Here is a 14,098-nt window from a genome sequence, read left to right on the forward strand (position 1 = left end):
CACAGGTCTGTAGCCATTTTCAAGAAATCCTTTTTCTTCACTACCCTATTCCAGATTTTCATCTCCATAGTGTTATTGCCATCAACTAGAGATTTAAAGCAAAGCAATTCACAGGAAGGTGTGAATGTAAAAGGTCCTACTTCAGGGAAGTAAGGTGTGTCATATTAACCCAAATAAATCTGTCTAGGAAAGTTTTGATAGGGTCATGTTTAAGTTATGTGAGGCCTTTATCAGTGACCTCTTATCACCATCACTCAACTCATTTTAACCATGAACAGAAGTTAGTTAGTAAGCTGGTGATCACTCTTCCAAATCAGCTCATCCTTTTTTACATAGTTGGAAACTCTGCTTTGTTTATACTGACTGGATAGCTGTAGAAAGCATAAAAAGGCCAAATGTGAAGAGAAGAGCACACTTCAGTCACAACTGAAGACTTCTAGAATTTCTAGAACTCAGTACTAAGACTAAAAGTCAGGAGACAGGTTGAGAAACCATTAGAATACTATGGGTGGAAAAGTCCTCTAATCTCTCCAACCCCTACATGGGAAAATGATGACTGAAGTCACAGAATTTAAAAATAGGCACAAGCTGAGATTAGAACCCAGTTCACCAGGCTCCCAGTATTATTTTTTCACATCACATTTCCTCCCTAGGTAGGTGAAAAAATAAGCTATCTAAGCATACTCTTGGTCAACAGATAGAAAACCAGAGTCATGAGCAACCAGCATCAAAAGGAGTCACAGAAAATGTCAGTGAATGGAAAAGCAGAGGAATTGGATTAAGGATAAGAAACTAGGTATTTGCCCCCAGAAAGGCTTGTGAAGGAATTGGAAGGTATTATCACTTTGAGGACATCAAGAGGTTTGGATTGACCAACCATATAGTAAAGATCTCATTTCTTCAGTGGCCAGGTAAGCTTTCTGAGACATAGAGAACATATCTGTGAAAAGTACAGAAAGAAAACCTGGCTTTTCAGGGAGCTGAGGAGAGAAAAGTCAGGGCTAGGAGAAGCTGAACTTGTAAGCAGCCTACATCCGAAGTAATAGAACTTCCTAAATTGGGTAAAACTGCTACATAGTTATAATTTGCTCATCATCTGTACCCTAGGCATCTTTTTATCACAGTAGTCTGTGCACTATCATCAGTTTGCCTAAGAATAAAGCTGCTGGGGTCCTTCAATCAAGGTAGATTATGGAAGAACAGGTAATGGCAATCCTAAACTCAGTCCAAAGGGACAAAGCTCTTGGGTGACAGTACTAGAAGTAACCAATGGCAAAAGGATCGCTTGCCATCATATCCTGGTATTTCACCATGAGGGTGCTCATAACTGAATGATAATATGATGTTCATTAAACTTACTATAAAATGCAGCCTTCCCACCATCCTTCTGAGATGCAGCAGTGGGCTATTAAGATGAGAGCCTCTGGGAGACCCCCCCCCCCAATCAATCAAGTATTTATTGATCATTGACTAAATGTTCAGCCCATGGCCACTGTGACAGGTGCTGAAGCATAAGACATAATTCCTGCTCACTAGGAGCTTACAATCTGGTTGGAGACAGGACTCACACACAGGAAACAATGTAAGACCAAAACAGGAACTCACAGAATCAGTCTGAATCAAAGGGGTCATCTATAAATGAATGTCCCCTACCATATCCCTGACAGCAATGGGCCTTGCATCCAGTTCAGTTCAATAAGCATAGCAAAGCATTTTACTAGGAGTTTGAACACCTCCAGTGGAAGTTCAGGAACTCAGTATCTAATTAAGGCAGCACTCATCCTATGTCCTTCTGCTTGTAAAGATTTTCACATACAATTACAAAGCTCATTTTTTTTCCCTTTATAAAGACCTTGAGGTTTGAGCAGAGGTAACTGCCTCAGGGAAGGGGTCTTTTGAATGAGCTGCCCTTCATTCAGTCACTAGCAATAAGGAGGGAAAGAAGAAAGCAGTGTCTTTAAATCACTTTCACATCCTGCAGGTAGATGTAATCCTAACAGTCTTTTGTAGAAGGGTCAACAGTGAAAAGAGCACAGAAACAGCACAAAAATACATGGATATACAAACATCACCTCAAAGACACAGTGGGACTCAACAGCAAGTGACGTAGGAGTAATAAGGACACAAAGTCAATTTGACCTTATGTAGGAATAATGAAAAAGGTGTTTTTTTTTTAAAAAAAGCTATTTGAGATATTGCATAATCTATATACATGCATATAAAGCAAGAAATACACAATGCATTTGTAATTTGTAGGATTATTTCATTTAAAGCAAGAAACATGTAAAAAGTTATAAACAGGCTATGGACAAAATTCTATCCACCAGGTCTTAAATACCTCTTGGTGGAAGGGATAGGAAACCCTGGAATGAAAAATATGTGCTGATTTCATTGCCACAACATTAATCCAAAGTTAAAATGAGTTAAGAGCCAAGAACGGGGGAAAAATGGAAAAATATAAGCATTCACAGTGTTTCCAAGAAACACTGATAAGATGAGAGGGAGGTCTTAAGAAGGGATGCATATGGTTCATGGCTATAAATCAAAGATTAACATGGTATAAATGGGGGAAAAATATTATATCTTTCAACAAAAGTGAACTAAAAAACAAAGGGAAAAAGGCAGCCAGACTTTTTAACACTGAGATAAGAATGTCCAAGGCTACAAAGAAAAGTTCAAATTAATCACTGTATATCTCAACAACTTGGCAAGGAAATTCAGCAACTCACATAGAACAAAAACTGAAGAAATTTCCTAAGTCTTAGTCTGGATTTAGGGATATTATCAAAATCCAGAAATAGAATCAACTGAGATTCCTAGGAATGTAATATAGAAGACTCTGGAGTACATAAACTATACCCCTAAAATTAACATATTAAGTGTACAAAGTTAAAGACAGAAGAGCACTTCAAGACTGCCTCATCCAAACCTCACCTTTTAAAGGTAAGGAAACACCCCAGAGAAAGGAAGTAATTTGACCCAAATCACCTAATAGAAGGTAAAACATCTTCAAGATGCCCATCATTGTCCCCATGTAGGGTTGAACAGAGGAGCAGACTAATTTAGGATGACACTTCTGATATCCTTGGGAAAAAGTCATTTTAACATTCAAAGTAGCTGTACCTTGCTGCTAGTGCCTGGTTTCAGATATGAATTGCCAAAAACATATTTCCACAAAATCAAGGATTGCTAGAAATAGGGCTTTAGAGGTCATCTAATCCCCAATCTTACTGAGAGGGATAACAAGTATATGAGTGAGAGTGAAGACTGACTTTTCCAAAGTCATGGAACAATTTTTTTTTTCTTTCTCTGGAATGTAATTATATTAAATTGGAAATATTATTGGTTCTGACTTCATAGAACTATTACCTCAAAAACTGAAATGGACCATCATTTTTATTTCCAGGACAAGCGTGATGGCCCCCAAGTCCTACATAGACTCATTCATAGAATCTCACTTAAGTTTAGTTTGAAGGATTTCTGCTACCTAATAAATCTTTCAAAGTCAGACCTTCCAAGCCCCTCTTTGGTAAAAAACCTAGAGAGGCAACAAGCCCTGAAGTCTCATTTAATCCCCAACTGGGAAAAAGTCTGTAGACACTATTGTGTGATAACTTGAATATCTTACACTTTTCCCTCTACACAAACTAAGATCTCTCTGGATCCTATTTCTATTGTAGATTCTGTATGTGCAGTGCTTTCTGAAAGATAAAATACAGGCTTATACTACACTCTGTTATGTGCTAGGAAGGACAAGCCTTTTGGTTCTGATGACTTCCTTTGGGGGTTCCTCATACTACATAAAGGATGATAAGAGTAAAACCTCGATTAACCGGAATGCACAAGGAGTTTTAGATTGTTGTGATTAAATGAATTTCCAAATTCAATGAGCAACCTTTGGTTTTAAATAACCCCTGTGGAAAATCTCTCTAAAATGTCTTAGTCCATTTTTTTTTCTTTTTTTGCCTAAGTGAAAATACAGCCTGCTGGATATAACTGTGTCCATTCATGGGGCTTCAGGGACACCAAAATGAATATCAGTTATCAGTATACAGTGCTGTAGATGTAGATGGTATAGGTGATTGGGATGAATCAGTGCAAACTCTAGGATATCCCCTGGGATTTTCTATCTTGACTATATCCCTGATCTCAGTTTGTTTATTTGCCATCTGCCTTTGTCGCATAAAAATTGCATGCAGCATATGCAACTGCATAATCTCCTGATTTGTAAAACAGGGCTGCTTTTCTGCAAAACTAATAATTGAATCAAAGGATGAAGCAGCTTTTTCCCAAGATGTTTTCTCTCCTTCCCTAAAATCTTCTCCATCACTATCTTTTTCAGAATCAGTCCCATTGTCAGGATTCCAAACAGTTTCTACTATTTCTGTGTCACTAACACCCTGTGACACTTCACCTTCTTGGTCAGCATCAGCCCACTCGTTTCCCTCGTTTTTATTCAGTTTGTTGACTGGGGGTGAAGGAGGATCCTTCACCATTTCAAGAATCTGCACGAGTGTGTTATTTGGAGGCCTTACTCTAAAGCGGTCAAATTCTTCTTCGTCAGAGGACACTTCTGCAAACATAACACTAGGCCACAATTTTCTCCATGCTCGTCTTAATATTTCACTAGTAACAGAATTCCAGGCACAAGCAACATTAAAAATGGCATCACTTATGTTGTAACGAGTTTGAAGGTCTTGTACAATGACTGGAGGATTGATGAAATTTCTCATGAAATCTCTTCTAATGCCCTGGTCCATAGGCTGAATCAGTGAGGTAACACTGGCAGGCAAGAAGATGGTAAAAATGTTATCAGAAACTAACTCTGCTTCCTGAGGGTGGGCTCGAGAATTGTCTAGCAGAAGAATAGCTTTGCTGTCATCAGGTAAGCCTATACTTCTAAAGTGATCTTTCACTGAAGGTACAAAAATATGATGGAACCAATCAGAAAAGATCTCTTTGTCCATCCATGCATTACCTTGTGCCTTGTAAGCAACAGGCAAATGCTGAATCCCTTTGAAAGTCCTGGGACCGTTACACTTTCCAATCACCAAAGGTTTGATTTTGTGGGAGCCTGCAGCATTAGCACACATGAGGACAGTCAATCTATCCTTGGTTTGCTTCAAACTTGAGGCGCTAGCCCCTTCAGGAGTTGAATTTGGCAAGCAACGCCAAAATAGACCAGTTTCATCAGCATTGTAAAACTGCTCAGGGGACAAACCATGCTCTGCAATTAAACTTCGGAAAAACCCACAAAACTGCTCTGCAGCCTGATGGTCTGCTGACTGTCTTTCGTTGGAAACATCTAGCTTTTTGATGCCGTGCCGAGCCTTAAACCTCCAAAGCCATCCTCCAGAAAAAACACATGGCTCAGTCAACTGCATCTGCTCATAAAAGTCTTTAGCCTTCTCAATGAGCATTGGGCCCGAGACAGGGACGCCTTCGGACCGTTTCACCAAGAACCACTCATACAAAACCCGATCTAGATGCTCTAGCTTAGGAGTGTGTAGGGTGCGGCGGTGTTCAAGGGCTTTGTTAGAATCTGAATTAGCAAAAAAACGCAGCAGCTGTCCCTTGTGAGCCTTGATATCATATAAGGTAGACATGCCAACATTGTATTCTTGCATCAAAGCTTTCCTGTTCTCGCCCTTTTCAAGACGGGTACAGATATCAATTTTCTCCTTTAGGGTCAACACGACTCTCTTACGCTTCTCTCCTTTGTTCTTCACTACAGGCTGTTTGGAAGCCATGAGATTGGATGGCTTATGCACACTGTGACTTAGAGAAATACAGGTGTATGCTACACTTGTGTGCAGTACTGATCTGACTTCTCCTTTTACCTCACTGCCCCCTTCTCTCAGTTTGCTTGAGGTTTCCTCTCCTTCCTTTTAATTTTCCTCTCACAGCTCCCACCACTTCTCCCAGTGTTCCTAGCCACCTCTCCACTTCACCAGTATTTGGTCTTCCCTTCCTCCCCTGGCCCCATTCCCATTTCCAACCACGTTTTCCTTCCTTCTCCCACTGCCCACAACCCTACCCCGTTTGCCTCAGCTTCTCCCCACCCCGTCTTCTGCACTTCTGCTCACAGAAATAACACTTTTTTAGCAACTTGTTCAGTTCTCAGACCACTTTGCAGAGCTTCTCTGACTTGGGAAGGCAGATCTTCTTAGCTGATGAAGCAACCAATCACAGAGCTTTGCTTTGAACTTCAAGGCTTCTTGGTGGTGGGTGGGGCGGCTCTCCCTGCCTTCCGCCTGCAGCTTCCTTCCACCCTCACAAAAATAGCGGTTAGCTGAGTTCTGGTTAATCAAGGTTTTACTGTCTAAGTTGTGGGTGGCTTTCTCCAGTATCCACAATGCTTACAAGCACAGAACGTTATGAACTGGAAAGCAGAGGGGGGAAAAAAAAGAAAAAAATGTTATGGAAAGTCTGTCCAGAATATATGAACACTGGAACTGAAGTCAGAAAACCTGGGTTCTAATCCCATTTTGCCACTCACTAGCCATGTAAGTGAAATGGAATAATTTAAGACTCAGGACAATTCGCAACTTCCCTAAACCTCAGTTTCCTCATCTGTAAAAGTAATAACACCTGCACTAGTTATTGAACAGGGCTATTGTAAGGATCAAATGAGGGAGTTTGTAAAATTCTTTGAGTGGCTGTGATTATTTAGAAATGTCAGCTTTATCATTATTATGCACACTCACCCTCTGGTTAATCAAATTAGCATAGATCATCTGAAAAGAATAGGTTGAAAGACCAAAGATCACAGCTCCAATGAGTAACCAATGCAGTCTGCAAGAAATGTGACAAACTAAAGAACATCAAGATTCTGGAGAACTAGGCCATCTATAGCAAGATCTGTTCAAATTGGACAATTTGGTACATGGTTGTTCATCATCACAAAGCAATCTCAATGGAGAAGACCTTAAAGATCATCTAACCTAGTGTCCTTATTTTGCAGAAAAGGAAACTGAGGTCCAGAGAAGTTGACGTTCCCAAGATCACACAGAAAGTGGCAGAGGTGGAACAAGAACTCAGGATTCCTGACTCTCCAGACCAGTGTATTATTTGTTTTTATCCCCAAACACTAGACTGCCTCCCTGAGGAATCAAAACCCAAGTGGCACAGAGTTCTAACTGCATTTGGGCATTATCTCCTATAGGAAATAACTGTGAGGATATAAAGTGAATGGGAACAGGAGGTATGAGGTATCATCTAAGCATAAACTTCTCACCTTCCCGAACTGCTATTTGTTTTCACTGCTAATCTTTGGTATGATCAACTTGATCTTCTAGATAAAGGACTTCATGTGATTTAGTAACTGTTGATGGGCACTTCATATGTATTCAGGCCTATCATAGGGGGTTGATTACTGCACCACACTCTTCCCGAAATTATCTTGGCAGACAAAGACCCTGCAGGGCTCCCCACCTACTCCACGGTCACCTAAAAACACAAATCACCTTAACAGTAAGGAATGAAACTACCTTTAAAGTAGGACCAAGGAGCAAATCATACCAACTTTAAGACCTTGATGAAGGCCCATGAAGCCATCCCTGACCAGCCTAGCCCACCTCAGTTGCTTCTTCTTCAAGCTGTCTCAGAGCTGAGTATTTGACCACATACTGTCACCTGACACCCACATAGTAAGACTTCTCTATTCAACTAGCCTGTGAAATAGCAACTACTAATATGTATATAGCACCTTATAATGACTAAGTACATTCACATACATGATCACATTTGATTCTCATCAAAATCCCATGAGATAGGGTAGATATTATTTCCATATAACAAGCAAGGAACTGAAATTTCAGAGTTGAAATAATATACCCAGTCACATTGCTAATGCAAGAGAGGGAATGCCATGTCAAAGATACTTTTCCCCAAAATTATATCTGTTGAAATCCTTTTTTTAATTCAAGACTCAATTCTGAGGCTACTTCTTCCAAAATTTCTTCCCCAATTCCTAGTCAGAAGAGATCTAACACCCTATGTTTTATGACTCAGGCTTCTCAATCACACCTTGAATTAGTTGTTTGTATAATGTTTTAACTCATTAGTAGAATACAAATTCCTTGTCTATAGGTATTACTTTGTCATTTTTGTATCTCCAGCATAGCTAACACAGTCCCTTGCATAGCATAGTGCCATTGGATTGTAAACTCCTTGAGGGTAGGGACTGTTTTTTGCCTCTTTTTGCATGCCAAGCACATAATAGGAACCTGATAAATGTTTACTGATTGAGGACAGAAAGTACTTAATGTTTATTGAATGTGTTTGGAATTTAATGTTTATTGAATGGAATTGCATCATTTTGAACATTACTTGCCCTGTTTAGTCCTTTATCACTTCTCACCTAAACTATTACCATAATATTCAGTCTCTTTCCTCTCTAAATAATCCTTCGTAAAACTGACAAAATATTATCAAAGTATATTATTGTCACTACTCTGCTCAAATAGAATGGAAAGGAAATGATTTAGGATCCTCCAAATGATCTGATTCCAGACTCCCAAGGAGAGAGCCTAACATGAAAGATCTTGACAACGATGCATGTAAAACATTATTCTGGGGTTCAAAAAGCCAACTTTCTCAAGTATAGAGGAGAGAGGCATGGCTAGACAGTAGGACATCTGAAAAGAATCCAAGAGTTTTAGTGGACTGTAAACTCAATATAAGGCCAACAGTGTGATACATGATAGCCAAAAATAGCTATTGTGATCTTAGGCTACATTAAAAAGAGATTCCCAATTTCCAAAAACTATGGTTATTATAGTCCAGCCGTATGTATCCTGCCCTGAGAATATTGTGCTCTATTTAAGCACTTCATTTTAGAAAGCCCATTGACAAGCTAGAGACAATACAGAGAACAGCTAGGTTGATAAAGAGTCTTGTGATCAGTAAGGTACAGTGTATTCAGTTCAAATCTCAGATCTGCTTGTATGACCTTGGGCAAGTCATATAACCTCTTCTGTCCTCAGTTTTCCCATTCATAAAATAAGGTTTCTTCTAGCTGACTCTAAGGTTTCTTCTAGCTCTAAGGTTTCTTCTAGCTGACTCTAAGATATTTACCCTGGAGAAAAGATAACTTAGTGGAGACAAATATTCCTCTTTCAATTTCTGAAGAGTCATATGGAGTCATAAGGCAGGTTGGACCTATTCTGCTTCACCCCAAAGGCCAATACTGGGACCAAAGGGGGAAAGTTATAGCAGTAGATTTAGGTTAGCTAGAAGAGAATACCTAACAATTACAGATACCCAAAAGTGGGTTCTAACCCACTAGCAGACTTTGATCAATTTAAAAATAACTCATTTTTAGGCATAGGTTGAACTAGAGGGCCTCTAAGACACTTCCTAACCCTAAGATTCTGTAACATCATCACAGGTGTCATACTCTTCCTTCAAAGGTGTTATGTAACATCCAAGATGTACTACTCAATGTTCCCCAAGCTCATCATGCCCTCTCCCGCCTCCATGTTTTCAGGAAGGCCATCCAATATTAAATCAATAAGAATTATCCAATATAAGATATCTTTGGACAGAGGCTAGATGACTACTTATCAGAGATGTTACAGAATGGATTTCTGCACACACTCAAATTGGATTGGATAATCTTGGAGATTCCATGATTCTGTAACTTAAAAATACAGTTGTGGTGCAGTAGGAAAAAACTGAATTATCACACCTTACTTCATCTCTATCTGCTAAAATCTTTCTGTACTTTTAAGTTCTTCCTCCATGTGGTTTGACCTGATCCCCAAACTGAAAGTGATCTCTCTCTTGCTTCAGGCATTCTTAGATAACTGTGTTTATATTTCTCCTTTATCTTAAACACATTCTACTTCTTATTATATTTATTTGTGGATGTTTGATCTGCACTATTTTTGAAGGCAGATAATGTAGATTTTTCATTTAAATCTTGTGCCTTAAACAAAATGCTCTACACACATAGTGCTTAGAAAGCATTTGTTAAACTGACTGTTCTGTACATAGTACAATAGCCCTCAATTCTAAAATTTTATAGCCTGATTTAAGATGTAGCTGTGGTATAGCAGAAAGCACATTAAAAATCTATAATTCTTTTTTTATAATGCTTTTAAATTTACAACAATAGGCGGTAAGTAGTATTATACTTGTTTTACAAATAAGGAAACTAAGGCTCAGAGGGATTTAGTATCTTGTTCAAGATCACAGAGACAGGTCCGAATCTAGGCTTTCTGATTCCAAGCTCAATGCTCCTCCCACTGTGATATAGCATTTCAACTGAGACATCAGAAGAAAGCACCATTCAGTATGTGGAAATCAGGAGAAAAGACCTGCAATTTCTGATGTATCACCAGTTGGCTACATGACTCTGGGTCAATTATGGTCTCTGGATCTCAGTCTCTGATTTGCAAAATGAGGGCATTAGACTAGGTAATCAAAAGCCTTTTCCAGCTAGAAAATGTTATGTTTCTAGAGTTTTATCTTGCTTGATTCCAGTAGTATATACTCAGTGATTTCAGGGATGATCTAGTGACATCACATTTCTCCTGTGGGAACAAGTCTGGGTTTTGTTACAGCTATTCTTCTCAATGTTCAGAGGTCTTTTTTTTCCTCCAGATTTTGGGTTCTGTCTCTGGTTAAGAATGGTACAAGTGTAAGTGGCAAGTAGAGTGAATTATAAGATACCAAGCTTCAGAAAAATCACTGCTCTAGCAAAGATATTTTTCAAAAGTACCAAGTATTACAAAAACAACCACCAAATTTTTGCTGAAACATGTTGCAGAACCAGCCCTGTGATAGGCCCTGGAGAGGACAAAAAAGAAAAGTTTTTAATATGATTGGGGAAATATAACTTTACTCACAAAGGTATACTAAAAATAACAAAACAATAAAATACTAGTTTGGGATGAATAAGCTCTTAAAAGTTCAGAAAAGAGAGAGTAAACAGGGAAGATTTCTGGAAGGAGGGCTTAATGAGGAAGATATGGTCATTTAAAGTTTCATTTGTTTGGGGGAGGTAGTATAGGGGAAAAAATCTTATTTCAATGTGGGTAAAAGAAATATAGTGCTTTGGTGGTAGCAGTTGGTATTATGTAAAAGTCCTTTAAGACAGAGGTGTCAGGGCAGCTAGGTGGCTCAGTGAATAAGAGAGCCAAGTCTGGAGTTGAGAGGTATCTTTCTTAGCTGTGTAACTCTGGGCAAATCACTTTATCCCAACTGCTTAGTCCTTACTGCATTTCTGCCTTGGAATCATTACTAAGACATAAAGTTAGAGTTTAAAAAAAAAAAAAGACATAGGCATCAAACTCAGGGCTACTGGATTGTGGCTCAAATCAAGTTCAGATGTAATTGGGAAATGTTTAACAAAATAAATAAAAACACAACACAAAATTTGTTTTTTGTGATAAACTTTGATTTTCTAAGTTAATGAGACCAGCAGAGATTCATTTCTATTTGAATTTGACACTAGGGCTTTAAAGAAATAAAACTAAAATTTAACTTCAGTTATTTCAGAAAAAGAAGTCAAAATTCTATTGTTTTTTTTTCATGATGGAGGAGTCAGATGATTACTTCTAGAGTACACTCTGTAACTAAAGGTAGTCTCTTAGCTTTTTTTTTGTAGGACTAGGCACAGAATCATTGACACCGTTAAGGCAGAAGAATTCATTTCAATTGTGAAACCTGGGCCAAGGAGACCGTTATCCCATAACCAGATAAGTGGGGAAGGAAAGGTAGTGTGAGAATGAATGACTAGAGCAGAGGTCCTAAACTTGGTTTCTCTGTACTGTAATATAATTAAGTTTCTTTTGTGATCCTACATGTCTAATTTTATGCACGTAAAAATCTTATGAGAAGGGATTCATAGTCGGAAGATCCGTGACACAAAAAAATGGTTGAGTCCTTGACCCTGAGTATGAGGAGTAAAGGGAGCTGCCTCAATAACACGGGATCGTAGAGCTTTTACAGGGGGCAAAAGGGGCACCAAATGTGAATCTCATAGTCAAATGTACACGTATGTGTCTGTGTGTACACACAGAGAAAGAAACGGGAGGGAGGAGGGGAATGAGAGATACAGAAGGGGTGAGAAGAGAGACAGAGAGACGGGGGCCCTCGCGGGATGGGGGTGGGGTCTGAAGGAAGGGTATCTCAAATATATGAAGGGGTCGGAGCAGGGGGACACAGTTAGATTAGCCTTTATGGGGAGGAGATTTATGTTCCAGAGGCAGATTCTTATTTGGGGGAAGAGGTTAGGGGAGATGAGCCACACAGGGCACCCCGTCCCGACCCCACCCTCCAGACCTCCGTGCCCCCTCTCCCCGCCGGCTGTGCGCAAGGGCCCCGAAACCCCTGTGCGACTCACCGGCGGCCGCTCACCAGCGAGGCTCCGCGTAGGATCCTCGAGCAGCCCCGGCCCCGCGGGACCCCCTGGGACAGAGGCCAGAGCACCGACGCCCCGGGACGCGCAGACCCGAGGGTGGGGCTCCGACACGCGGAACCGAACGTGCTTGGGCGGGGGGGGGGGAACGGGGCACCCCGCGGAAGTCACAGACTGCCCCCAGTCTCCTCAAGCCCCGAGCCCGAGCCGCGCCCCCGGACGGAAGTGGACCCCACACTCTCTCGACCCCGCCTCCCCACCCCAACCGAGCCGCTGCAGCTGGTCCCCCCTTCAGGCTACTTCCGGGAACGCTCTAGGAAATCCGGAGGACGGAGCATCTCGGTGCTCTCTGTGGTCTGGAAGGTGGGGGGAGGGAGGGAGGGGAAAGGGGAGGAGAGGAAAGAGAAGAGAGAAGAAAATAGGGGAGACAAGAAGAGAGGGAGAAGCCGGGGGAGTGAAAGGGGAGAGAAGAGGAGGGAAACAGGAGGAGGAAGGAGAAAAGGGAAAGTGGGAAAAGAGGATGGTAAAAGAGGGGAGAAGGGAGAAGAGGGAGGGAAGGAGGGATAAGAGGAAGAAAGGAAGAGGAGGGGAAGGAGAAAGTAAAAAGGGAGATGGAAAAATGAAAGAAGAGGAGGGGAAAGATGGGAGGAGAAAAAAAGAGAAATTGGTAGTCGTATCACTTCTATGCCATTCAGCTCCCAAATTTTTAAAAGGGCCCTCTCCAGGGCTTTATTGTTGTTGATCACTTGGCACATAATAAATAAAGGAGGTAACCTAGTTCTTGTATATGCAGATTATCTCATCTCAATTGGGCATTCACTACAGCCGGGCAATTCCAATATGCCTCCCTAATTGATTCCCAGTTCAACTCATCACAGTGACTCTTCTAAACCTCTTTTTTCTTCAAACCTTCTAAAGCACCATCTACCCTTTTCCTCTCTCAGCTAAGGACCTCCACTGATACATTCATTAGTGAAAAAATGAGGCCATTTACCTGGAACTCCCTCTTCTCCCATTATCCCAAACTATCTCCTCCCATTAGACTGTGATCTGCTAGAGAGCAGGATTTTTTACATTTCTTTATATCCCCAGCACTTAGCACAGTGCCTGGCCCCTAATAGGCACTTAACAAAATGCTTCAGGACTTGACAATTAAGAGGTAGCTCTTCCTGCCAAAGGAACCCTTGTAACAGATAAGCTAATTAATATTTAGTCTCTCCTAATCTACCTTTTCATGTTTACTGCCTACTAATATAAATCAATCACTTCACCTAACATAGATGATAAGATACTCAATTAATAACAGACTTTAGAGTTTGCAAAATTCTATTTTGGCATTGTACAATAATATTGTTTCAATAGATTAAGGAAACTTGACCACACTTCAGAGGTTGTCTATAAATTATAGATGACCTGGGACTCCAAATCCATTTACATAAGACTTTTTTTTTTATTAATAGAGATTGATTATTCAATGTTCCATACTTACATGAGGAGTGAATTTGACAAGAATGAGAGACTTCTGACTTCAAACTTTAAACAAGAAGATAAGCAGTTTCCAATTCTCTTTCAGGAGAGATCCATGAAGGAAAAAAAAGACTAGAACTAAACTGATGTGTGGAAGAGATGGCATTCTCATCATGTACCTATTCTTTCTCTCTCTCTCTCTCTCTCTCTCTCTCTCTCTCTCTCTCTCTCTCTCTCTCTCTCTCTCTCTCTCTCTCTCTCTCT

General features: G+C 40.4%; 1 protein-coding gene across 1 annotated transcript; it reads right to left on the reverse strand.

Annotated features, from left to right (window-relative positions):
- Nucleotides 1–2,871: 2,871 nt before the first annotated feature.
- JRK (Jrk helix-turn-helix protein) lies at nt 2,872–12,441 on the reverse strand. The gene is made up of 2 exons (XM_044658306.1): nt 12,353–12,441; nt 2,872–6,382 (listed from the first exon to the last, which is right to left on the reverse strand). Exon 2 carries the CDS (start codon nt 5,748–5,750, stop codon nt 4,038–4,040), a length of 1,713 nt encoding a protein of 570 aa, XP_044514241.1. The 5' UTR covers nt 5,751–6,382; nt 12,353–12,441; the 3' UTR covers nt 2,872–4,037.
- Between the last annotated feature and the right edge of the window lie 1,657 nt (nt 12,442–14,098).

Source organism: Gracilinanus agilis, chromosome 1 (assembly GCF_016433145.1).
Source record: "Gracilinanus agilis isolate LMUSP501 chromosome 1, AgileGrace, whole genome shotgun sequence".
Classification (NCBI taxonomy): Eukaryota; Metazoa; Chordata; class Mammalia; order Didelphimorphia; family Didelphidae; genus Gracilinanus; species Gracilinanus agilis.